This window comes from Lampetra fluviatilis, chromosome 74 (assembly GCF_964198595.1).
Source record: "Lampetra fluviatilis chromosome 74, kcLamFluv1.1, whole genome shotgun sequence".
NCBI lineage: Eukaryota > Metazoa > Chordata > Hyperoartia > Petromyzontiformes > Petromyzontidae > Lampetra > Lampetra fluviatilis.
This window is the reverse complement of record NC_136348.1, coordinates 789597-814115: the sequence shown is the minus strand read 5'-3', so window position 1 is coordinate 814115 and position 24519 is coordinate 789597. Positions and strand designations below refer to the sequence as shown.

General features: G+C 52.1%; 1 protein-coding gene across 1 annotated transcript in view; it reads right to left on the bottom strand.

The window, feature by feature from the left end:
- The window catches only part of LOC144953337 (uncharacterized), a 59852-nt gene that overhangs the window by 10860 nt on the left and 24473 nt on the right, over positions 1-24519 (bottom strand). Inside the window, exons 9-19 of the mRNA XM_078883900.1 lie at positions 20559-21246; positions 19894-20156; positions 15724-16980; positions 12009-12131; positions 11321-11466; positions 10754-10850; positions 8009-8578; positions 7612-7704; positions 5718-6205; positions 4587-4708; positions 992-1048 (exon numbers count right to left, since the gene is read on the bottom strand). Coding sequence (XP_078740026.1) covers positions 992-1048; positions 4587-4708; positions 5718-6205; positions 7612-7704; positions 8009-8578; positions 10754-10850; positions 11321-11466; positions 12009-12131; positions 15724-16980; positions 19894-20156; positions 20559-21246 — 3904 coding nt within the window. The remainder of the gene's footprint in view (positions 1-991; positions 1049-4586; positions 4709-5717; positions 6206-7611; positions 7705-8008; positions 8579-10753; positions 10851-11320; positions 11467-12008; positions 12132-15723; positions 16981-19893; positions 20157-20558; positions 21247-24519) is intronic.

Here is a 24519-nt window from a genome sequence, read left to right as displayed (position 1 = left end):
CACCCACTCACTTTCCCAATCGCCCACTAATCCATCCACTCCCTCACCCACCCACTCAATCACTCTCCCAGAAATAGACACGGGAGGTGAGAGACTCAGAGGGAGAGAATCACGCATAGAGACAGAGAGAGACACAAATAATTAATTAAACAGACACCTACACACAGAGAGACAAACACAGATCCATAAGAGAGGTTTAAGGGTTATATCGCGTAAATATAAATGCTGTGTCGTTAAACCTGCCACCACCCGACACAACCAATCAGCAAGGTTTGTGTCAAGTAAACAAAATGTGATCATTAGTTATCACTACAGCACTAACCAGTTGTTGTGTGTTGGAGAGTAAACCCACGATGTTTCGCCAGTAATTACAACTAGCTTCATCAGGCGACAGCCAGATTTGTGGAGAAGTCTTACTGTTTCGTTCCTTATATAAGGTGAAACGTCGTACTCAGTTTGTAAATGTTGCGGCTTGGCTCTCCAACGCACCGGCGTGCTGTACTAGTGACGAATTGGCCATGTTCTGTTTACGTGACAACCCTTACTAGTTGACTGTGTTGGGTGGTGGCGGGTTTCAGCGACACGTTTATATATTTACTCAAAAACCTCTATTATGAATGATAATCATCGTGAAAGCCTCCGTGTTAAAGTAACTCTAACTCTGTGTTTCGCTCTCTCTCCCCGTCTTTCTCCGTGTTTTTCTCCGTGTCTCTCTCACTCTCCATGTCTCTTTACCCATGTCTCTCTCCGTGTATCTCTCACTCTTCGTGTCTTTCTCCGTGTCGATCTCCCCGTGTCTCTCTCCAGGTGTCTCTCTCCCCGTGTCTCTCTCTCTCCCCGTGTCTTTCTCCCCGTGTCCCTCTCTCCCCGTATCCCTCTCTCCCTGTGTCTCTCTCTCCGTGTCTCTCTCTCCGTGTCTCTCTCCCCGTGTCTCTCTCTCCCCGTGTCTCTCTCTCCCCGTGTCTCTCTCCCCGTGTCTCTCTCCCCGTACCTGCAGGAGTTGTGTTGCAGACTTCTCTTCTCAGCTGTGATGGTGCTGAGGATACATCTGCATCAAGATCACCACCATCAACATCACAATTGCATTACCACAACCAACATCACCATCATCATCATCATCACAACCATCATCAACATCACAACCTTCATCATCATCACAACCGCCATCAACATTACCACCATAAACATCATCATCATCACCACCATCAACATCACACCCATCAACACCATCAACATCATTACCACGATTCACCAGCAACTATTCACCACCATCATTCACCACCTATATCACAATCACCACCACCACACATGGTGGTTGGTAGTGGTGGTGGTTAGTGTCGTGGTGGTGAGTATGGTAGTGGTGGTTAGTGGTGGTTAGTGGTGGTTAGTGTCGTGGTTGTGGTGGTTAGTGTGGTGGTGGTTAGTGTTATGGTGGTTGGTTTTGTGGTGGTGGTAGTGGTTAGTATGGTGGTTGTGGTGGTGGTTAGTGTGGTAGTGGTGGTTAGTGTAGTGGTGGTTAGTGTGATGGTTAGTGTGGTAGTGGTTAGTGTAGTGGTTAGTGTGGTGGTTGTTGTGGTTAGTGAGGTGGTTAGTGTAGTGGTTGTTGTGGTTAGTGAGCTGGTTGTTGTGTACTCTTTGGTTCTTTCGGTAAAGTCACGTGGGTAGAAAAATACAATAAAAAATAATAAATCACGACGTTTCGATCGCAACACAAGCGGTCGTCCTCGGGCGGAAAAAATAATCCAGCCAGGGAACTGCTGAACCAGCGAGAGAGCTGTTACAACAAGACGTTATATATGTGGTGATGGGCAAGCAGGCGGGGTCTGAGCTGGAAAGGAATTCCATCCCCGGACGCAAGCACCTCAGTTGTGTTAATGGGGGAGATTAGGGAGAGAGATTAGCATGAAATGAGCTTCCGTCGCCGCGTAAGAGTATCGTCCCCGCATATGCGCACAACAGTAGTGTTAATGGGAGATTGGCACTATGTTGATGGGAGAGATTAGGGAGGGAGATTAGGGGGATTAGTAAGTTAATGTCACGTCTGTGTGTGACACAAGCTGCGGTGCTGCCAACTGCGCTGTGAGGCAAGCGCGTCCACGCAAGAGAACCACCGCAACGGTGGTCGCGCCATTGAGACACACAGCCCATCACACAGCCAGAACCATCGATACATCGAGGCTAAGGGAGCAGAGGTGGCCATGTTAGTGAGACCCCAGCCCGTTAATGCAGAGGCACCCAACAGGGCAATGCAACTCAGAGAGTCGGAGATAACAGCCAAAAGGCAGAGAAAAATGGAAGCACCACAGCAAGTTACGACATTGTTTGATTAATTAAGTTTAATTTATTTAATTTCATTTATTAGGTATAACCCTGTGAGCCATGCGGCTCTTGACTCGTAACATCCTTCCAATGATTGCTCAGCTTGTGCCCATCTTCTCGGTTGAAATTGTCTCTGTGTTTATATATCTGGATGGCTTCATGGACAAATCTTTGATGGTAGCCCGAAGGCTTGTAGAGTTCCTTGGTCTCGGAAAAAAACTATATTGTGCGAGCCCACTGCGTTATAACAATGATCAGCCACTGCAGAGGTATTGGTTCTGCCATGTTTCAGATCTGCCTTGTGTTCGCGAACACGGTCCGAGACATATCGTTTCGTTTCCCCAATGTAACTGCTGCCACAGACACAACTTAGTTTGTAGACACCAGGGTATTGCACAAGAATGACATCCTTCACAGATGGGATCAAATCACGGATTTTGTGTACCGTGTTGAATCGGACCTAGATCGTTCTTGTTTAAGATTTTGGAAATCTTTTTGGTAACACCTGCTATGGATGGCAAGGTGATGGTTTTGATGGGTCCTCAGATGGAGGACCCATTCTACAGCTTTGCAGATTGTGCGGTCTGAGTATCCGTTCATCCTGAGGGCTTGGTGTACGTGCTCCAACTCACTGGCCAGGTGGTGCTGGTCGGAGATGCAACGGGCCCTATGGTGTAGTGTTTTGATGAGGGAGTTCTTCTGGGCCAGATGGTGGTGGGAGTCAGACTTTAGATAGGAATCCATATGGGTGGCTTTCCTGTAGACGGAATGTCCCAACGAGCCATCAGGCCTCTTCTCAATCAAAACATCCAGGAATGATAGCTTGCCTTCATTTTCCACTTCCATGGTGAATTTGATGGATGGGTGTATGGAATTTATGTGGTTGAGAAATTGGTTCAGTGCTGGCTGGCCATGTGGCCAGATGACGAAAGTGTCATCTATGTTATCTCTTCCACAATGAAGGACATAGGGTGGATGTCAGGATGGCATCTGTCTCAAATTTCTCCATGAAAACATTTGCTATCGCTGGTGATAAGGGAGAGCCCATAGGGGTACCTTCATTTTGTTTTTAGAATGTACCATTCCTGGTGAAGTAAGTGTTGGTAAGGCAGTGCCTCACCAAAGTTGGTACATCAAGATTCAGGCCCTGTTGGACCAAGTCTTCAATGATTGCTATGGTATCAGGCACAGGTACCTTGGTGAACAGAGATACTACATCGAAGCTGACAAGCAAATCATCTGGAGACAGTGAAATGTCCTTGATTAGAGAAACCAAGTGAGCTGGGTTAAGTACTGCTGAGGTGGTCTTGCCCGTGAATGGAAACAACCTCAGACAGAAATTGGGCCAGTTTGTAGGTAGGTGAGTTGATGGTAGAAACGACAGGACGGAGTGGAGTACCTTCTTTATGGATTTTTGGAAGGCCATAGAATCTGGGTGGTCTAGCAGCCGAAGGTTTTAGAGAGAGCTGCTTGGTCTGTTCGATTAGAGAAGTGGAATTCGTGATGATATTGTTGTTTTTTGTAGCCAGGCGGTTGGTAGGATCTTTGTTGATTTTGGTATAACTGCCATCATTAATCTCCCATTAACACTGCTGTTGTGCATATATGCGTGGGGGACGATACTCTTATGCGGCGACGGAAACTCTTTTCATGCGAATCTCGCTCTCCCTAATTTCACCCATTAACATGACATGCTTGCATCCAGGGATGGAATTTCTTTCCAGCTCAGACCCCGCCTGCTTGCCCATCGCCACATACATAACCTCTTGTTGTAACAGCTCTCTCGCTGGTTCAGCAGTTCCACTGCTGGATTATTTTTTTCCGCCTGAGGACGACCGCTTGTGTTGCGATCGAAACGTCGTGATAGATTATTTTTTATTTTATTTTTCTAACCATGTGACTTTACCGAAAGAACAAGAGGGTATAGATTCCTGCTGTCACGAAAGCTCCAAATCTCTCATTGGCATGCAAATTTCTCTACCCCCCCCCTCTCCCCCCTCTCAGAGGCGTTGTTTGTCTGTGTGCCTATCCATGTCTCTCTGTGTGGTTGTCGTGGTTAGTGTGGTTAGTGTGGTAGTGAGTGTGGAGGTTAGGGTCAGATGCTGTCTCCCCGACAGACCTGGTCTTCACCTGAGGACGGCTGCTTGCGTTGTGGCCGAAACGACGTGAGAATTATTTGATTATGTTTAATTTTTATTATTTTATTATTTCCCTTCTACGTGACTTTACCGAAAGAACCAAGAGGTTAGGGTGGTTGTGTTACTCACTAGTGGGGTGTAGACGCTGCACATGGCTGGTGAGGCAAGTCTTGTAGCCCGTGCGGAAGGAGCAGAGCTTACAGCGGTACGGCTTGTGGTGGCCATGACGGTTCTGGACATGTCTCAACATGCTGGGGGGAGGAGGGGGGGGGGGAGCGGGAGTGAGGGCAGAGCCAACTCAAACATCAACATCCAACAACCCAGTGTGGTAGTAATGCAGGCTGTATGTGGTAGTGATACAGGCTGTACGTGGTAGTGGTCGTGATACAGGCTGTACGTGGTAGTGACACAGGCTGTACGTGGTAGTGACACAGGCTGTATGTGGTAGTGATACAGGCTGTACGTGGTAGTGATGCAGGCTGTACGTGGTAGTGATACAGGCTGTACGTGGTAGTGGTGCAGGCTGTACGTGGTAGTGATACAGGCTATACGTGGTAGTGATACAGGCTGTACGTGGTAGTGATACAGGCTGTACGTGGTAGTGGTGCAGGCTGTACGTGGTAGTGGTGCAGGCTGTACGTGGTAGTGATACAGGCTGTACGTGGTAGTGGTGCATGACGTACGTGGTAGTGGTGCAGGCTGTATGTGGTAGTGGTGCAGGCTGTACATGGTAGTGATACAGGCTGTACGTGGTAGTGATACAGGCTGTACGTGGTAGTGATGCAGGCTGTACGTGGTAGTGATACAGGCTGTACATGGTAGTGGTGCAGGCTGTACGTGGTAGTGATACAGGCTGTACGTGGTAGTGGTGCATGACGTACGTGGTAGTGGTGCAGGCTGTATGTGGTAGTGGTGCAGGCTGTACGTGACAGTGATACAGGCTGTGCGTGGTAGTGGTGCAGGCTGTACGTGAGAGTGATACATGCTGTACGTGACAGTGATGCAGGCTGTACGTGGTAGTGGTGCAGGCTGTACGTGATAGTGGTGCAGGCTGTACGTGGTAGTGATACAGGCTGTACGTGGTAGTGGTGCATGATGTACGTGGTAGTGGTGCAGGCTGTACGTGGTAGTGATACAGGCTGTACGTGGTAGTGATACAGGCTATACGTGACAGTGATACAGGCTGTACGTGGTAGTGATACCAGCTGTACGTGGTAGTGATACAGGCTGTACGTGGTAGTGGTGCAGGCTGTCTCTCACTTGTGCTTAAAGGCCGTGGCGAAGGAGCAGACTTCACAGCTGTAGCGCCCCTCCGTGCGGCTGTAGCGGACGCCCGAGGTGGCCGCCGACGAGGCAGCGTGAGCCGCGTGGCTCTTCTCGTGCGAGCGCAGGCCTGCCAGCGAGCGGAAGAGCAGGGGGCAGTCGGAGCAGGGGTAGCCCCTGTTGTTACCCTCGGGGGAGCCACTGCTGCTGCCCACGCAGCCCTGGAGGGACGGAGCGGGGACCTTTATTCCCGCGGCTACAGCAGCCGTCGACCCGACTCCCCCGGAGCTCCGTTCGGCCGCGCACGGAGACTGAAAATCGGCACCGTAGCCTCCACCGCTGCCTCCTCCTCCCCGTCCTCGCGATGACAACGATGAGGAGGGTGGAGGCGAGGAGGCGGCGGGCGACGGAGTCGAGCCGGGGAGAGCGTTGTGGGGCCCTCCGCCACCCGGCGTCAAGACCGGCTGGGAGGCGCGCTTGTTGAGCTGGGAGTACAGCGAGGAGTACAGTGTGATGAGTGCAGCGTGACGAGTACAGCGAGTACAGTGTGAGGAGTGCCGTGCAAGTGTAGTGGCAGCACATACAGTGTGTACAGTTGGTGGATGCCGTGAGGGGGTACAGTGTGAGTACGGTGTGATTGGTGCATCGTGAGGAGTACAGTGTGATGAGTGCAACACAAGTACAGTGAGCGTGCGTGCAATGCGAGTACAGTGTGGGATTTCAGTGGGTACAGTGGAGCGGTAGTGCAGCAGTTAGCGCTGGGCTACGAACCCAAAATTCTGAGTTCGATTCCTGCTCATGGCCACCAACAGTGATAGCGATAACGTGAACATCTGATCCTGGGCCTGCTCTAGATCGACTCAGTCTCAAATTACTACTTGGTGCGATGTTTAACCACTGGGGAGACAAAGGCAGCCAGGCGTGGTGCTAACCACCCACCATTTCGTGTGTCACAAGTGCCAGACTTCATAGGCGCTGCTACTTGCTAATAAAAGCACTTGGCCCTACAGTCTCTTAAGGCTACACAGGGGATATTTGTATTTGCGGGTACAGCGAGTAAAGTGAATCCAGTATGTGCGTGGAGGGTTGTCCAGTAAGAACAGCGAGTACAGTTGGGGGGGGGGGGTGACAGTGTGTACAGTGAGTACAGTTTGTGGGGTTGTACAGTGGGCACATTGAGGAATACAGTGCATCTAGCTCATGTGCTTGTGGAGATTATTGGCAATGCCTTTCATGGAGTGGTGAGTGGGTGAGTAGGTAAGTGAGTAAAATAGTGAATGATTGAGTGGGTGGCTGAGTGGGTGGGTGAGTGAATGAGTGAGTGGGTGGGTGAGTGAATGAGTGAGTGGGTGGGTGTATAAATAATTAAGAGGGTGAGTGAGTGAGTGGGTGGGTGACTGAGTGGGTGGGTGAGTAAGTGGGTGGGTTGGTGGGTGGGTTGGTGGGTGAGTGAGAGAGTGAGTGGGTGAGTGAGTGAGTGAGTGGGTGAGTGAATGAGTGGGTGGGCGAGTGAATGAGTGATTGAGTGAGTGGGTGGGTGGGTGGGTGAGTGAGTGGGTGAGTGAGTGGGTGGGTGGAAGAGTGAGTGGGTGGGTGGGTGAGTGAGTGGGTGAGTGGGTGGGTGAGTGAGTGGGTAGGTGGGTGAGTGGGTGAGTGGGTGGGTGAGTGGGTGAGTGAGTGGGTGGGTGGGTGAGTGAGTGGGTGGGTGGGTGAGTGGGTGGGTGAGTGAGTGAGTGGGTGGGTGAGTGAGTGAGTGAGTGGGTGAGTGAGTGGGTGGGTGAGTGGGTGGGTGGGTGAGTGAGTGGGTGAGTGTGGGTGGGAGAGTGAGTGGGTGGGTTGGTGGGTGGGTGAGTGAGTAGGTGGGTGAGTGGGTGGGTGGTGAGTGGCTCACGTGCTTGCGGAGGTGGTTGGCAATGGCCTTCATGGAGTGGTGAGTTTCTCCACAGAAGCGGCACTGATAGCCCGCAATCTCACTGTACTCGGGCTACGGGGGTGGGGAGGCGGGTGGGGGGGTGATTAGACAAGCCGGCTCCACAACATTGACCATCACGAGTCTCCCCAAGTCTCCCCGTGTCTCCCTGCATCTCACCGGGTTTCCCCGTGTCTCCCCAAGTCTCCCTGAATCTCCCCGTGTCCTTTCTCTGAGACTCCCCACGTTGAGTCTCCCCGTGTCTCCCAGAGTTTCTCAGAGTCTCCCAGTCTCCCCGTGTCGTCTCCCTTAGACTCCCCACGTTTCTGAGTCACTCCAAGTCTCCCCGAGTCTCCCTGCGTCTCCCCGCATCTCTCACCTCAGCCGCGTTGTCTCCCTGTCCCCCAGCATTGTCTCCCTGTCCCCCGCGGGTCTCGCCGGCATGTCTCCCCGCATCCCCGTGCTGCTCCAGGTGTCTCCCCATGTCCCCCACAGAGCGGACGATAAGTCCACAGGAGAGACACGATAGCCGGCCGGCCCCCTCCGTGTCCCCCTCCTTGTTTCCCTCCTTGGCTCCCTCCGTGTCTCCCTCCGTGTCTCCGTCCTTGTCTCTCTCCGTGTCTCTCTCCGTGTCTCTCTCCGTGTCTCTCTCAGTGTCTCTCTCCGTGTCTCTCTCCGTGTCTCTCTCCGTGTCTCTCTCCGTGTCTCTCTCCGTGTCTCCCTCCGTGTCTCCCTCCGTGTCCCCCTCCTTGTTTCCCTCCTTGGCTCCCTCCGTATCTCCGGCCTTGTCTCCCTCCGTGTCTCCCTCCGTGTCTCCCTCCGTGTCTCCCTCCGTGTCTCCCTCCGTGTCTCCCTCCGTGTCTCTCTCCATGTCTCTCTCCATGTCTCCCTCCGTGTCTCCCTCCGTGTCTCCCTCCGTGTCTCCCTCCGTGTCTCTCTCCTCCTGAACCTGGGCAGAGGGAAAAGGGGGAGGGGTCCGAGATCAAGAGCAGTGCAATGTGGGTAACACTGCCCATAGACTCAACACTGCACCATAGACTCAACACTGCCCATAGACTCAACACTGCCCATAGACTCAACACTGCCCATAGACTCAGCACTGCCCATAGACTAGAGGTCGCAAACGGGTACCCGTACCCGGCCGGGTACGGGTACCCGTTTGCGACCCTGGTGCGGCCGGGTACGGGTAAGGAATCAAAACCCGTTAGCGACCTCTGCCATAGACTCAACACTGCCCATAGACTCAGCACTGTACCATAGACTCAACACTACCCATAGACTAACACTGCACCATAGACTCAGCACTGCACCATAGACTCAACACTGCCCACTGCCCATAGACTCAGCACTGCACCATAGACTCAGCACTGCCCATAGACTCAGCACTGCACCATAGACTCAACACTACCCATAGACTCAACACTGCACCATAGACTCAACACTGCTCATAGACTCAACACTGCACCATAGACTCAACACTGCACCATAGACTCAACACTGCACCATAGACTCAGCACTGCACCATAGACTCAGCACTGCACCATAGACTCAGCACTGCCCATAGACTCAACACTGCACCATAGACTCAGCACTGTTCATAGACTCAACACTGCACCATAGACTCAACACTGCACCATAGACTCAGCACTGCCCATAGACTCAGCACTGCCCATAGACTCAACACTGCACCATAGACTCAACACTGCCCATAGACTCAACACTGCACCATAGACTCAACACTGCACCATAGACTCAGCACTGCCCATAGACTCAACACTACCTATAGACTAGGCCTCGGCAAGGTAAGGTAATTTACCCTTTTTACCGGGTAAAAGGGTAAAGGTGTCGACATGCCAAGGGGTAAGGTAAAACGTAGGGTAAAGGTAGCTCGGAAGAATTACCCGGTAGGGTAAAGGTAGCGCGAAGTATTACCTGGTAAACACGGTGCCTTGTTTACCGCTAAAAGCTCCGTGGCGCAGTCCGTGGCCTCCATTCATTAAGTAATATTTTTAAAAAAACTTTTTAAAAAACACGCTTTTATTAAATGTCCTAGTAATGGCAGAACTCTACGACTCCAGGAAGTGGCCCCGAAGCTTGCCATGAAGTAAGGGACTGTGGTGATTTACAGCCAACTTCAGTTGAGCGTGGACAATTAGACCCAAGCCGAAACATAACATATAAAAAAGAATGTTAAGAAATATATATTTGTTTAATGATAGAATATAGTATTGTCATCAGTATGATATAAGTATAAGAAGTTTGCAGTCGATACCACATTAGCAAGTGGGTAAAAATTGAGTTGCAAGATTTGAGAATACAACGACGACAACAACAGATAGTGAGTTAATAGAAAGCGTGTAAAATTGGAATCATCGAGAGTATTCTATATTAATTAAGCTCTCTACCTAGCATTTATCGTTATAAACCTTGTTGATGTGTAGTTCCCTAGTAATTACCCTGTAATCGGGTAATTTGTATGGGGTAAGGGTAAAAGGGAGGGTAAAAAGTAGGCTCGTTGCTTTTTACCTTTTACCTTACCTGCTGAAGGGTAAAAGGTAGGGTAGAGTGATTGTATTGTGGTAAGGTAAAAGGTAGGCTCGTTGTTTTTACCTTGCCGAGGCCTACCATAGACTCAATACTGCACCATAGACTCAGCACTGCACCATAGACTCAGCACTGCACATAGACTCAGCACTGCCCATAGACTCAACATTGCACCATAGACTCAGCACTGCACCATAGACTCAGCACTGCCCATAGACTCAGCACTGCACCATAGACTCAACACTGCCCATAGACTCAACACTGCACCATAGACTCAACACTGCCCATAGACTCAGCACTGCCCATAGACTCAGCACTGCACCATAGACTCAACACTGCCCATAGACTCAGCACTGCACCATAGACTCAACACTGCCCATAGACTCAACACTGCCCATAGACTCAGCACTGCCCATAGACTCAGCACTGCCCATAGACTCAACACTGCCCATAGACTCAACACTGCCCATAGACTCAACACTGCCCATAGATTCACCACTGCCCATAGACTCAACACTACCCATAGACTCAACACTGCCCATAGATTCGAAACTGCCCATAATCTGCACCCCGGACTCACCAAGAACTCGCGCGGGAACTGGTGGCTGTGAGTCTCCGTGTAGTGCGCCGCCAGAGTCCCCAGGTCCCCGAACTCCGACTCAGCGCAGCTCACGCACCTGCACAAGGCAACGGCACCCCAGGTAGCCTCCAGCTAGCCACAGGGGCAAGTGCAGTGGTGCCCGCAAGGGTGGTGGTGGTGGTTATCAGGACCATGGTGGTGGTGGTTATCAGGATCATGCCACCCCCTATGCCTGGGAGTCGTGGTGGTAGTGGTAGACTCCTTTAAAGTACCCACTCACTCAGCCACCCACCCAGCCACTCACCCACCCAACTATCCATTCACCCAGCCACTCACCCACCCACCTATCCATTCCCCAGCCACTAACCCACCCAATCACCCACTCACACACCCACCAACCTACTCACTCACCCACCCACTCACCTACCCACCCACCCACCCACTCACCCACCCACCCACTCACCCACCCACTCACCCACCCACCCACTCACCCACCCACCCACTCATCCACCCACCCACTCACCCACCCACCCACCCACTCACCCACCCACCCATCCACCCACTCACCGATATGGTGGGAGCTGTGGTGTGGGTGCTGCTGCTGCGGTGGCGGTGGCGGTGGTGGTGGCTACTGCACTCTCCACGTAGACAACTCTGAAGTACTCGCGAAGCTTGGAGGAGTACTTCTTCTTAGGGTACATGCCTGGGTGCTTCTGCATGCCGCACACATAAAGGCAAAGGCCCCCCGTGTAGCCTTAACATAGAGTTGGGGCAAGTTATGTGAGCGAGGTGGTCAGCGGTTCCGTGAGGTCCGGCGAGTGGGTGGTTGAGTGAGTGGGTGAGTGAGTAGGTGAGTGTGTAGGTGAGTGGGTAGGTGAGTGTGTAGGTGAGTGAGTAGGTGAGTGATTGGGTTAGTGAGTAGGTGAGTGAGTAGGTGAGTGTATAGGTGAACGAGGCCAGCGAGCAGGTGAGCGAGTCGGTGGGCGGGTGAGTGAGTAGGTGAGTGTGTAGGTGAGTGAGTGGGTGAGTGAGTAGGTGAGTGAGTAGGTGAGTGTGTAGGTTAGTGAGTAGGTGAGGGAGGAGATGAGCGAGTAGGTGAGAGAGTAGGTGAGCGAGTAGGTGAGCGAGTAGGTGAGTGAGTAGGTGAGTGAGTAGGTGAGTGGGTAGGTGAGTGGGTAGGTGAGTAGGTGAGCGAGTAGATGAGTGAGTAGGTGAGTGAGTAGGTGAGTGAGTAGGTGAGTAGGTGAGCGAGTACCTTGAGGTAGTGAGACACGATGCCCTTCTTGGTCTCCGTCTGGAAGGCGCAGAATGAACATCGCCACGGCAACCACCGCTCCGGTCCTCTCCGAAGTTCACCCATCGCTGCCATCCTCACAGACTACATCACCACCATCATCATCATAACCATCATTAATACCATCATCATCAATACCATCACCACCATCATCATCATAACCATCATTAATACCATCACCACCATCATCACCATCGCTGCCATCTTCACTAACTACATCACCACCATCATCATCACAACCATCACCAACATCATAATCATTGCCATCCTCACAAACTACATCACCACCACCACGAAGCTACCCCCATCCTCTCCACCACATGACACCACCTCCACCCCACCTCCCCCTCCGCCACACACCGCCACCCCCTCCACCACATCATACATTTCTCCACCACACCACCACCACCACACCACCTCCACCACCTTTCCCAGTGCAGTCCAGAATCACCGCCTTACTGCCAGATCCCAGACCCACAGCTCAATGTATTTCTCCGCCACCCACCACACACCCCCACATTCCCTAAACTCTACTGCTCTACACCACAACAACAGCCATTTACCACTGACAGTGTCATCACCATGGCGCTTGTGCCAGGCTATGTGCACGTTAAAGCCACGTGAAGTGTCGATCGCCCGCTGGCAGGAGGTTATGGGACAGATGCAGCAGGTGCCATGGGTTGACTGACTGAAACGAGTGGCCGATGCACCACCTGTGCACCCTCCTGTACCAACTTGCTGTGCTTTAGCCACCCGGCGCTCCGCTCGTTGTTGTGAGCATCACTCCTCTTCCCTCCGTTGTTGTTGGAGGGCAATTGCCTCCAACTGCCCAGGAGCATCCTTCACAAGCCTCCTCCACAAAGGCTCATCTTGAAACCGCTGGCAAAAGTCATTGGCAAGTCCAATAAGCTCCACGTCCTCCTGTACCACATTACTCCATCTCTTCTCTAGCCCGTGCCGCGCCCGTTTAGCCTCCTCTATTCGACCAAACAAAAGCTGTTTAGGCATGCGGTGGCTGGGCATGCGGACTACATGACCCAGCCAACGCAGCCTTGCCTGCCAGAGGAGCTCACTGATGGGACTTTGACCAGATCTTTCAAGGATTTGTGAGCTCCTCACACAATCCCGCCTGGCTAAACCCAGGATGGATCATAAGCAGGCCAGCCTACAAGTATCTAACCGGTGAAGATATTCCATGAGGGAGTCCACGTTTTGCAAGCATAGAGAAGGGAGGGCATGACTGACTGAGAAGATCCGAAACTTTGTGTGAAACGACAGACCAGGTAGCTTCCACACAGCGTAACGCAGTCGATAAAAAAATGCCGCTCGACTGATTCGGAGTGAAACCTCCTCTGCTGTCAAACCGGAGCTGTTCGTAAGCACACTGCCCAGGTATGGAAAATACTCCACTCTCTCCACAACTGCCCCATCACTATTGGGGAGTTGAGGGGTGGAGTGTTTGATCGCACAAAATATCCAGGCAGGTACTTAGTTTTGGTGGGGCTGATGGGCAAGGCCCCACCTCTTAGTGGCAATCACCAGATCATCAGCATACATAACATGGTTGACCAATAGGGAGCCATCCCTTGACTGCACCTGGGCATCAATCAGCCTCTCATAGTATATGTACCACATAGAAATTCCTCCAGTACAGCCATAGAAGGCTTCATGAAATACGTGGTCGAAAAACATATTAAATAATGTGGAAGCCAGAGGACATCCCTGTCACATCCCAAGGTGAACAGGGAAAGGCTCCGACTCCTGGCCATGTAGTCAGGATACAACCCAGAGCCTATTGATGGCATCACGGAAACGCTCAGCAATTCTCTTTCCCCTAATGATTGGGATAGGTGTGGTGCTGCAAGTTACTTTTTCGATGGAGTTAAAGAAGTGATTTATGATCGCGGGCTACTTAGGAAAGACTCAGAGCGAAGCCTCCTCATTCTCCGATGTGGGATGCTGTAGATGTTGGAAGTGGGTCTGTCGCTTTTTTTCTGCCAGTCTGAACACCTCCTCCGTTAGCCAGGGTCTCTGGGGAGGTTAGAACCATGTACCCAAAGCAGCCATTGTAGATGCATGAGCCACAGTCCTAAACCATGTCCATTTCTCCTCAACATCAAGAGGAGTGAAGGGGGATTGTGCAAACCGCAGCTGCAAGTGATGTTGAAATTCTCGCTTGCAATTTTCATCAGATAGCTGAGATCAGGCCACTGTGGGTTTAATTGGGGTCCAAGATATACCGGAGTGGAAGAAAGGCAGGCATCTTACAGATGACAAGCAGATGGTCAGTGAACAGATCAGCTGTACGATACATCCTGGTGTCAAGGACATGAGTCCGCATCCACTGTTCCGTCACTACGTAGTCCAGCAGATGTTCTTGCTGAGACCCGGCATGCATCGATAATGTGTGGATGCCGGAACAGCGTGTTGGTAATTACAAGCGCATGGGGTGCACAGAAGTCTAGCAGCCTCCTACCTTTGTTATTGAGCTGATCTGGCCCATGCCTTCCAATCACTCCAGACCAGGTGCCAGCATCATGACCAACTCGGGCATTGACGTCACCCACTTTAGCTAACACCTGTGACAGGAGGTCATAGAAGGCATCTGACTCTTTGGCCTTGCCTGCATCCCTCCACTGATGTTCATCTTCGGTGGGGGCATAAGAAACCACCAATGCTCACCTCTGGTTCAAGGGAAGGCAAGCCCACAAGTAGCCTGGGGCTTACAGCTTCCCACCCCCTCACAATCACGCTCCCACACCCCCTTCACTCTCTTGTTCAGAGTGGAGGGCTGTCCACCCCTCAGAGGCTGGAGCCAGAGCCGGTTCACCGGACGTCCTGAATGCCACAGAGATCCAGTCGGCACCGGTCCAGCTCCCAACAGAGGAGTGGCAGCCTCTCCTCTGGAGTGTCCACAAATTCCATGTGGCCACTCGCCGTGGCGTTTTGCTGTTCCTGGAGGAACCCCGAGGGTGAGGATTCAATCTCCTGGCTCCGCCAAATGGGGTTTTGGCCAGGAGATGTCACAGACGACTGTTTCCTCGGGGCCTCCGGCACAAGCTTAGCTATACATTGTTTACGTGCTTCTGTGGCCATTAAAATTCAGAGGCCCCATTTGGCCGCTGTGGTGGCTATAAGCACCATGATGAGGGGGAACAGCCGGTTTTGGAATTGGCTTTTCCTCCACGCCATTGCTCACATCCACCAAATCTTGATTTTAAGCTTTCGTAACTGCAGGAATCCATACTCTTTGGTTCTTTCGGTAAAGTCCCCCCCCTTTCTTCCTTCTCTAGCTCCGCCCACTTACCCCTGGGGTTGAGCCCACCAAAACCCTTCATAAGCTCTTGTTAGCAGATCTTTCTCCTAAATCAGCAGTTGTCCTGCTGTTTCGGTTCCGCCTGATGATGGTCGCTTGTGTTACGATCGAAATGTCGCGATTTCTTTTGTTTTATTTCTACCTACGTGACTTTACCCGAAAGAACCAAAGAGAATCCACCAAATCGTTACCATCCGACACTACCGAGGAGGTCGGCGGTTGTTTTTTGCTAGACCACCACCACACCACCTCCACCACCACCTACAACTCCACCACCACCATCACCACAACACCACCACCTCCACGACCACCACTCTCCACCACCACACACCACCTCCACGACCACCACCCCAAGGTTACCTTCCCAGCGCCGTCCAGAATCACCGCCTTCCTGCCAGATCCCAGCCCCACAACTCCGGCCGTGGAACCGGCCGCAGCTCCGGCTGACAGTCTCCCGATGCCAGATCCCAGCCCCACGGCTCCGAGCCCTTCTCCTCCCATTCCCCCCAGTCCCAGTCCCGCTGCTCCCCCCACTACGGGAACGGCCTTCCCCTCGGGCGTCACGTCCCAGAGGGCGGCCAGGCAGTGGGTGTAGTACGCCTCGATGTCCCCGTGGCGCTTCTGGTAGTGCGACGCGAGCCCCTTGCGCAGCGGGTGGGTGTAGGCGCACAGCGTGCACGCAAACAGGTTGAGGCCGCCGGCGGGCTGTGCCCGCACGTCACTGTGGGTGAGGCGGTAGTGGCGGGCGATGCCCTTGCGAGTGCCGCACGCGTAGCGGCACAGGCGGCAGCGGAAGACGGCGCGCCCGGGCTCCGGGAAGGAGGAAACCATCCTCCGGCCGGTGTTGCCACCACCACCAGAACCACCACCGGTACCACCACCACCACCGGAGGAGGAGGAGAAGGAATCCGCCGAGCGATCCGAGGGAGACGCAGCGGAGGAGAAGATTTGGAGGAACGTTCCAAGGGGGGAGCCGGAGCGCTGCCGCTGCTGCTGCTGCTGCTGCTGCTGCGCTCCACCGGCGGTGGCCAACGGAGACTTTGCCGGCGGTAGCGGCGGCAGTGGCGAAGCCAGCGACAAGTAGCGGTGGTGGGGGTGACGCTGCTGCTGCTGGGACGGCCCCAACCCAGACCCAGACCCCAAACCCGACCCCACCGGAGTTCCGGACGAGGGAATCCCGGACGCGGGCGGCGGCAGCGTTCCCGCAATGCTGGCACGGAAGCGGGCGGACGAGGAGGAGAGGGGCACGAGGGTGGGGGAGGAGAGCGATGAGGAGGTGGCGAAGAATGCCGAGAGGGGGGCGACCGTGGGAGACGACGACGACGACGAGACGCCGACGGGGCGGTGGGGCTGTTGGGCGGCGTGGTGAGGAGGCGGCAGCGGTGGCAGGAAGAGGGAGGAGTGAGCCCCGGAGGCGCCGGCGGCGGCGGCCAGGCTGGCGCGGGAGTGCTGGCGCTGGCAGTGCGCCCGCAGCTTGTCCAGGCTGGAGTGGGCGTAGGGGCACACGGGGCAGCGGTAGGCGCCGAAGCTGGGCTTGGACAGGGGGCTGGAGGGGCACGGGGACACCCCGCAGCTCGGGGTGAACTCGGCGTCGCGCAGAAAGTCGTCCGCAGTCACCTGCGGGGTCGGGTGGGGGGGGGTCGTGGAGGGTGGTGGGGGGTTGGTAAGGGGGTAGTTAAACTAAAATATAAGCCAGCTGAGACCAGGCCACTGTGGGTGTGTGAGTGTTCGTGTGTTCATGAGTGTGTATGTTAGTGAGTGTTAGTGTGTGTGTTGAACTATGTGGGGTGCGTTGGTGTAGCGACCCAAGTTCGATTCCCACTCACGGCTACCAACACCAGTGACGATTATCTAAATCCAGTCATGGACCTCTCCTCGGTCGATTTGGCCTCAAAAGAGTGTGTGGTGTGTAGTAAACCTTCATCACTGGGAAGACAAAGGCGGCTGGGCGTGGTTCTGGCCACCCAACCCCTCGTGTGCCGTGCCGGCCTTCATAGGTGCTCACTAACAGCGCTTGCCCCAACAGTCTGCTAAGGCTTCTTTGGCACCGTACATCGCCAACCGTGCTAATCGGAGGTGTGGGGGAAGAACAACAAATTCAACACAAAAAGTAGTCTGAAATAAATGAGTTTTCAATCTAGATTGAAAAGTGCATAACTCCAGTGGCTTCCAAATAAATGGGGTACTAGATGGACACCCACCACCGGAGTGGAAGAACGGCAGACGCATCTTACAGATGACAAGCCGATGGTCAGTGAGCAGATCAGCTCCATGGTAGGTCCTGGTGTCAAGGACATGGGTCCGCATCCGCTGTTCCGTCACTGTATAGTTCAGCAGATGTTCTTGCTTGGACCTGGCGTGCATTGATGATGTTGTGTTGGTAATTATAAGCCCATGTGCTACACAAAAGTCTAGCAGCCTCCCCCTCTTGTTATTGAGCTGATCTGGCCCATGCATTCCAATCACTCCAGAACAGGTGCCAGCATCATGACCAACTCGGGCATTAAAGTCACCCAACAGGATGACTATCCCGAGGAGCCACTTTAGCTAGCACCTGTGACAGGAGGTCATAGAAGGCATCTGACTCATCGGCCTTGCCTGCATCCCCTCCACTGATGTTCATCTTTGGTCGGGGCATAAGTAACCACAACCACCACTCCTCGCCTCTGGTTGATGGGAAGGCGAGCCCAAAGTAGCCTGGGGCTTACAGCTTCCCATACGTCACCGCCACACTCCCACATCCCCTTCATTCTAAGAGCCACTCCTTGTTTTTTTGACAGTTTCCTGCCCTGAGTAGGGGACTATTCATCCCTCATGGTGCAAGAACCAGTGCACCAGACCTCCGGAATACCGCAGTGATCCAGGCGGTACCGATCCAGCTCCCGACAGAGGAGTGGCAGTCTCTCCTCCGCAGTGAGCGTTCGAAGATTCCACACGTGGCCACTCACAATGGCTTTTGCTGTTTCTGGAGGAACCCCGAGGGTAAGGATTCAGTCTCCTGGCTCCGCCAAATGGGGTTTGGCCAGGAGACCTCATAGATGCCTGTCCCCCCCGGGGCCTTCGGCACAAGCTTTGCTCGATTAAAAAAAAAAATTGTGGTACTTGTGTAGTGAGTACAACTGAGTCACAGACGTTCCTTTTAGAGGCAACACATTCATCGTAACGCCGTAACACAAAGGGGAAATTGCCCCTTTACCAGATACAGCTTAGGGTGGTAACCACCCAGCTAACTACCCTATACAGAGGAGTTACTGCTACGAAGGGTCGGACCCTCACTCGGGTCTCCGACCACGTGGTTGCCTCGTAGGACGAAGAGCTTCCAGCTTGTAGATGTTGAGCTTCCAGCTTGTAGATGTTGAGCTTCCAGCTTGTAGATGTTGAGCTTCCAGCTTGTAGATGTTGAGCTTCCAGCTTGTAGATGTTGAGCTTCCAGCTTGTAGATGTTGAGCTTCCAGCTTGTAGATGTTGAGCTTCCAGCTTGTAGATGTTGAGCTTCCAGCTTGTAGATGTTGAGCTTCCAGCTTGTAGATGTTGAGCTTCCAGCTTGTAGATGTTGAGCTTCCAGCTTGTAGATGTTGAGCTTCCAGCTTGTAGATGTTGAGCTTCCAGCTTGTAGATGTTGAGCTTCCAGCTTGTAGATGTTGAGCCTTCAGCTTGTACATGTTGAGCTTCCAGCTTGTAGACGTTGAGAATCCAGCTTGTAGACGTTGAGCTTCCAAGCTTGTAGACGTTGAGCTTCCAGCTTGTAGATGTTGAGCTTCCAGCTTGTAGATGTTGAGCTTCCAGCTTGTAGATGTTGAGCTTCCAGCTTGTAGATGTTGAGCTTCCAGCTTGTAGATGTTGAGCTTCCAGCTTGTAGATGTTGAGCTTCCAGCTTGTAGATGTTGAGCTTCCAGCTTGTAGAATGCAGCGACTCTGGTCCCGCTCAGGGACCCGCCTTATATCCCCCTACGGACGGGGCTGCTCCGCCCTCGGCCCCGCCCGCCTTCGACCATTCTCGTTCTCTCTCGATCCTTCTCAAGAGCTCTCCCCGGACACGTGACCACCCACTAGCCCCCGCCACCTGGGGCCCCTTGTGTGGTTGACACTCACCCACTCCGCCTCGTGGGAGCGCCCACCACACGCTGTGCATGGAGCCCGCACTATCCCAGTGCTTACCAAGCCCCACTTGGGCTGGTGTTACACACAGCCACCCACACGGTGCTGTCCACGATGTAGGAACATCGAACGGCACGGCCCTTCCGGGCCGGCACCATACAGTGACATCCCCGACGTCACTACACTTGTATTAAAGATGGAGAAGAGGTTACCAGCCCCTCGCACCCGTCCAGAGACCCCATTTGGCCACTGTGATGGTTAAAAGTACTATGAAGGGGTATAGCAGATTTTGGAATTGGCCATTCCCTCCATGGCATTGCTCACATCCATCACAGCAACCCCCACAACTCCCACCCATACTCCCACCCACACTCCCACCCACCCATTCTCCCATCCACCCACACACTCACTCCCACAAAAACTCCCACCTACCTTGACATCCGGATGTCTCTTCTGGCAGTGGGTGAGCACTCCGTGGATGCGCGTGTTGGTGTAGGGGCAGTGCCGACACTTGTACACAGAGTTGTATTTGGGGTCCTCGGGACGCAGGAAGTCCGACATCTTGACCTTCACCTCGGGGTGCTTCTTGCCATAGTGTGTGAGCAGGCCGTGGAGGTTCGTGCACGAGTAGAAGCTGCAGTGCTTGCAATGGTAGGTGACCATGCGGCCTGGGCTAGTGCTCGCCGGGGATACACCTGTGGGAGAGAGGGTGAGAGGGTGGGTGAGAGGGTCAGTAAGTGGGTGGGGAAGTGGTTGGGTGAGTGGGTGAGAAGCCGAGTATGTGGGTGAGCGAGTGGGTGAGTGAGTGGGTGGGTGCGTGAGTGCGTAGGCAAGCGGGTCGGTGAGTGGCTGAGTGGGTGGTGGGTGAGTGGGTGAGTGAGAGGGTGGGTGGATGAGTGACTGGGTGAGTGGCTGAGTGGCTGGGTGAATGAGTAGGTGGGTGGGTAGGTGAGTGAGGGTGGGTGAATGTGTGGGCGGGTGAGAGGGTGGGTGGATAAGTAGGTGAGTGGGTGGGTTGGTGTGGGTGGGTGAATGGACAAATGAGTGTGTGAATGAGCAGCCGAATGAATGAGTGGGTAACTCAATGAATGACTCACCTCTGGCTAAGGACAATGCTGCATCCCCATCACCACCATCACCACCATCACCACCATCACCACCACCATCACCCAGCAACGATGGCATCACCATCATAATTTTCCTCCTCTTTTTCTTCTTCGTCGCAAATCCGTCTCCGTTATCACCACCATCCATCGCCTCCTCTTCCTCCTCCTCCTCCAACTCCTCCTCCACCTCCACCTTTACCTTCACCTCCACCAGAGGCTGATGAGGCTGAGGCTGTGATGGCTGCACGGGAGGTTGCTGCCAGGGATGGAAGGCCTCGTAGTGAACCAGAAGGTCGCCTCGCGTCGAACTGCGGAAGCTGCAATTGACGCACGCATGGAGCGAGCTTCCCCCCTCCCCCACCTCCTCCTCCTCATGAACCTCCTCCTCCTCCTTGGTCTTTTGGACCTCCTCCTCGTCGTCCTGCTCTGTCCGGGAACCTCTCCTGGTCCCGGTAGGTGGTGCTGCTGCTGCGGCGGTGGCGTCGTCCGGCGGCCGCACGCACAGCTGCGTGAGGACGTACTGGTAGTTGATGGCGTGGGAGCGGTGGCCGTGTTGGTAGTGTGCGTACAGGCCCTTGGCCAGCGAGTGGCGGAAGCCGCAGAGCTCGCAGTGGTAGCCAGGGGACACCTGGCCATCCTGGGAGGCCCACGCCAGCAGCGTGCCGGACGTGACGGCAACCTGGCGGGTACACGGAGAGGTGGGTGGGTGAGCGAGTCGGTGAGTGAGTGGGTAAGTGGGTGGGTGAGAGGGTGAGTGAGTGGGTGCGCTGCTGGAACACCGCTGGCTACTGGTAGAAGCGTCCTAATGTCTTTCCGACAGCTCTGTTCTTCATCTGAGGACGGCTGCTTGCTTTGTGGTCGAAACGTCGTGAGAATTTTATTATGTTTTATTTTCATCATTTTATTATTTCCCTTCTACGTGACTTTACCGGAAGAACCAAGAATATGTCTCAGATCAATTTGCCTTCCACCCTTCAGGCTCCACCACTGCTGCCCTCATCAGCGTTGCTGACATGGCTCACCACAAACGAGTACATTCCTGTCATCTGCTCGGACTTCAGCAAAGCCCTCGACACTCTCCGTCACATAATAGGTTTTTTACTCTTTTTGTCTGGCAACAAAACCGAAACCTTTTTACGAGGAATCATGTTCACATTAACCACAATACCTGCAGTCAGAATGCAAACAAAAATAACACACTGATAATGTATGCATTGTCCTCGAAATTGATTGGTCCACACCAGAGACAGCTTTCTTTAGAGCCTAGTCTCATACGGTGTTCGACCAGACGATGCCAAAAGGCGCACAACTCAAAGACAACACACTATCAGAGTAATGAGGGCTAGGGGGAGCTGTCTCTGGTGTGGACCAATCAATTTCAAGGACAATGTATACATTATCAGCATGTTTTTTTGTTTGCATTCTGACTGCAGGTATTATGATAATTGGTTTTTTACCCTTCTATCTGGCAACAAAACTGACACCTTTTTACAAGGAGTGTAAAAGGTGTCAGTTTTGTTGCCAGATAGAAGGGTTAAAAACCAATGATCATATTTTTACTGGCAAATGAGGTTCCCATAGTGCAGGTATTATGGTTAATGTGAACATGATTCCTCGTAAAAAGGTTTCAGTTTTGTTGCCAGAAAAAAGGGGAAAAAAAAACCTATTATTCTATTTTGCTCCTGGCAAGAGTCCTCATGATGTAACTCTCCGTCACGCTCGTTTACACTCGAGAAACTCTAGATTTGAAGCTTTCGTGACTGCAGGAATCCATACTCTTTGGTTCTTTCAGTATTTGTATTTTATACGCACGTGACTTTACCGAAAGAACCAAAGAGTATACTTTGAGTAACTCTCAATCATGAACGGTCAGGACAACATCTTGACACTGGACGGTCTCATTTATCAATAACCATTCTCATTGCCCCAAGTTTGCAATGAAGGCTTCCGAGTATGCTACGATCAATGCCGGTGTAATCCAAGGGGTCAGCGCTTGGCCCTGCAGGCTTTGCCATTACCGCCGACAACCGACAACCGCTGACATATTGTGCTCGTTAAAATTCGCAGGAGACACCTTCTTCATTTATCCCAGAATCCAATTCTGCATCGACTGCCGAATAAATCGGCCACATTCAGAGATGGGCCACTTGGAATAACGTCACGCTCAATCAATAAAAGTCCACAGAACTGATGGTCGGGCCAAAGGGAAGACCAAGGCAGCCCGCAACATCAACCACTACCCCTGATCAACCTCCACTTAAATTTATCGAGAGGCAGTGATGAAAATTTTGGGTGTGGTCATTACCAGTAACTTATTAACGGCCCCCGACATTGCTTCTATATTTCGATTTAAAGCTTTCGTGAGTACAGGGATTAATATTCTTGGTTCTTTCGGTAAAGTCACGTAGAAGGGAAATAATACAATAATAAAAATCTAAAACAATAAAATTCTCATGACGTTTAGATTGCAACAAGCAATCATCATCAGGTGTGAAAAGCACAGCAAGAATTTGAAAAAAGTGGCAGTCGTGAGAATTTTATTGTTTTATTTTTATTATTTTATTATTTCCCTTCTACATGACTTTACCGAAAGAACCAAGAATATTGCCTCTATAGTTGCCTCGTGTGCTCGTACTTTTATGCCTCGCACATATTATGAGCGTATGGAATGCCGCAATGGTGCGTTCATACTGTTTAAGCCTCAACCATTATCACCGAGTAAGTAAGAGTAAGAACATTTCATATTGCGCACTCATATGAGTCCAGTTCATCACGAGGATGAGCTAACTGCCCTCCAGCCTGGTGGGGATTTACCAACGCCGCTAAACATGATCGGCTCAAGTCAGTTGTACGGCGAGGCAAAAGAGCGGTGGTTCTGCGCAGCCAGCACGCCACTCGTTAAGGAGACCTGCATAGCCGACCACTCGGCCATCTTCACCTCTATTCAATCTCACCATGGCCACGTTCTACACCAATTGTCGCCCACCCCTCCCCAAAATCAAAAGAACTTTAACACGCAGGCTTTCACGACCAATATCGTCCATAATATAGGGGGATTTTTTTGGGTTAGATTGCGTAAATATGTCATTAAACCCACCACCACCCAACACAACCAATTAGCAAAGTTTGTGTCACGTGAACAGAACGTGTCAATTCGTTACTAGTACAGCACACCGGTGTTTTAAAGAGCCACAACATTTACAATCCAAGTTCGACGTTTCGCCAGTAATTGCAACTGCCAACATCAGGCGGCAGCTAGATTTGTGGCCACATTCTACACCCATCTGCTCCCCCCCCGCCCCAGAAAATCAAAATAACTTTAACATGGAAGCTTTCAGGACCAATATCATGCATAATATAGGTTTTTTTTTACATGATCTAACCGAAAAACAACTATATTATAGATCAAAATAACGTATTATCCCCTCCACTCGCGACCGCACAACCGTGCCCTGCCACGTAAGACGCCTCTGCTAGGAGACTGGCCCTTTATAGTTCGTATGCTTTATTTTTATTATTAATCTCGATTGCTTGATTGTGGATACACCCGTTGACGATTGCATTTTAACACGCAGGCTTGTGCGACCAATATTATTCGTAATAAAGGTTTTGGGTTAGATTGTGTTAAGTATAATTACAGTGGTACCTCAGTATACGTCGTTAATTCGTTACAGAGGGTAGGACTTACACCGAAAATGACGGACACCAAATGAATTTTTCCCATAAGAAATAAAGGGAAAGGAAATAATCCGTTCCAGAGTATAAGAAATTATATTTTAAGTGGCATATTATACATTAATGGGGTTGTATCAAATAATTTAGACACTACTTATTACTAAAATGCATACATAAATTAAAATAAATGCATAAATAAATTTAAATAAAAAAACAATTTAACGTCACTTTACCTTGCTGAGAGGGGTTGATAGCCTACGAGGATGGTGGTGAGGAA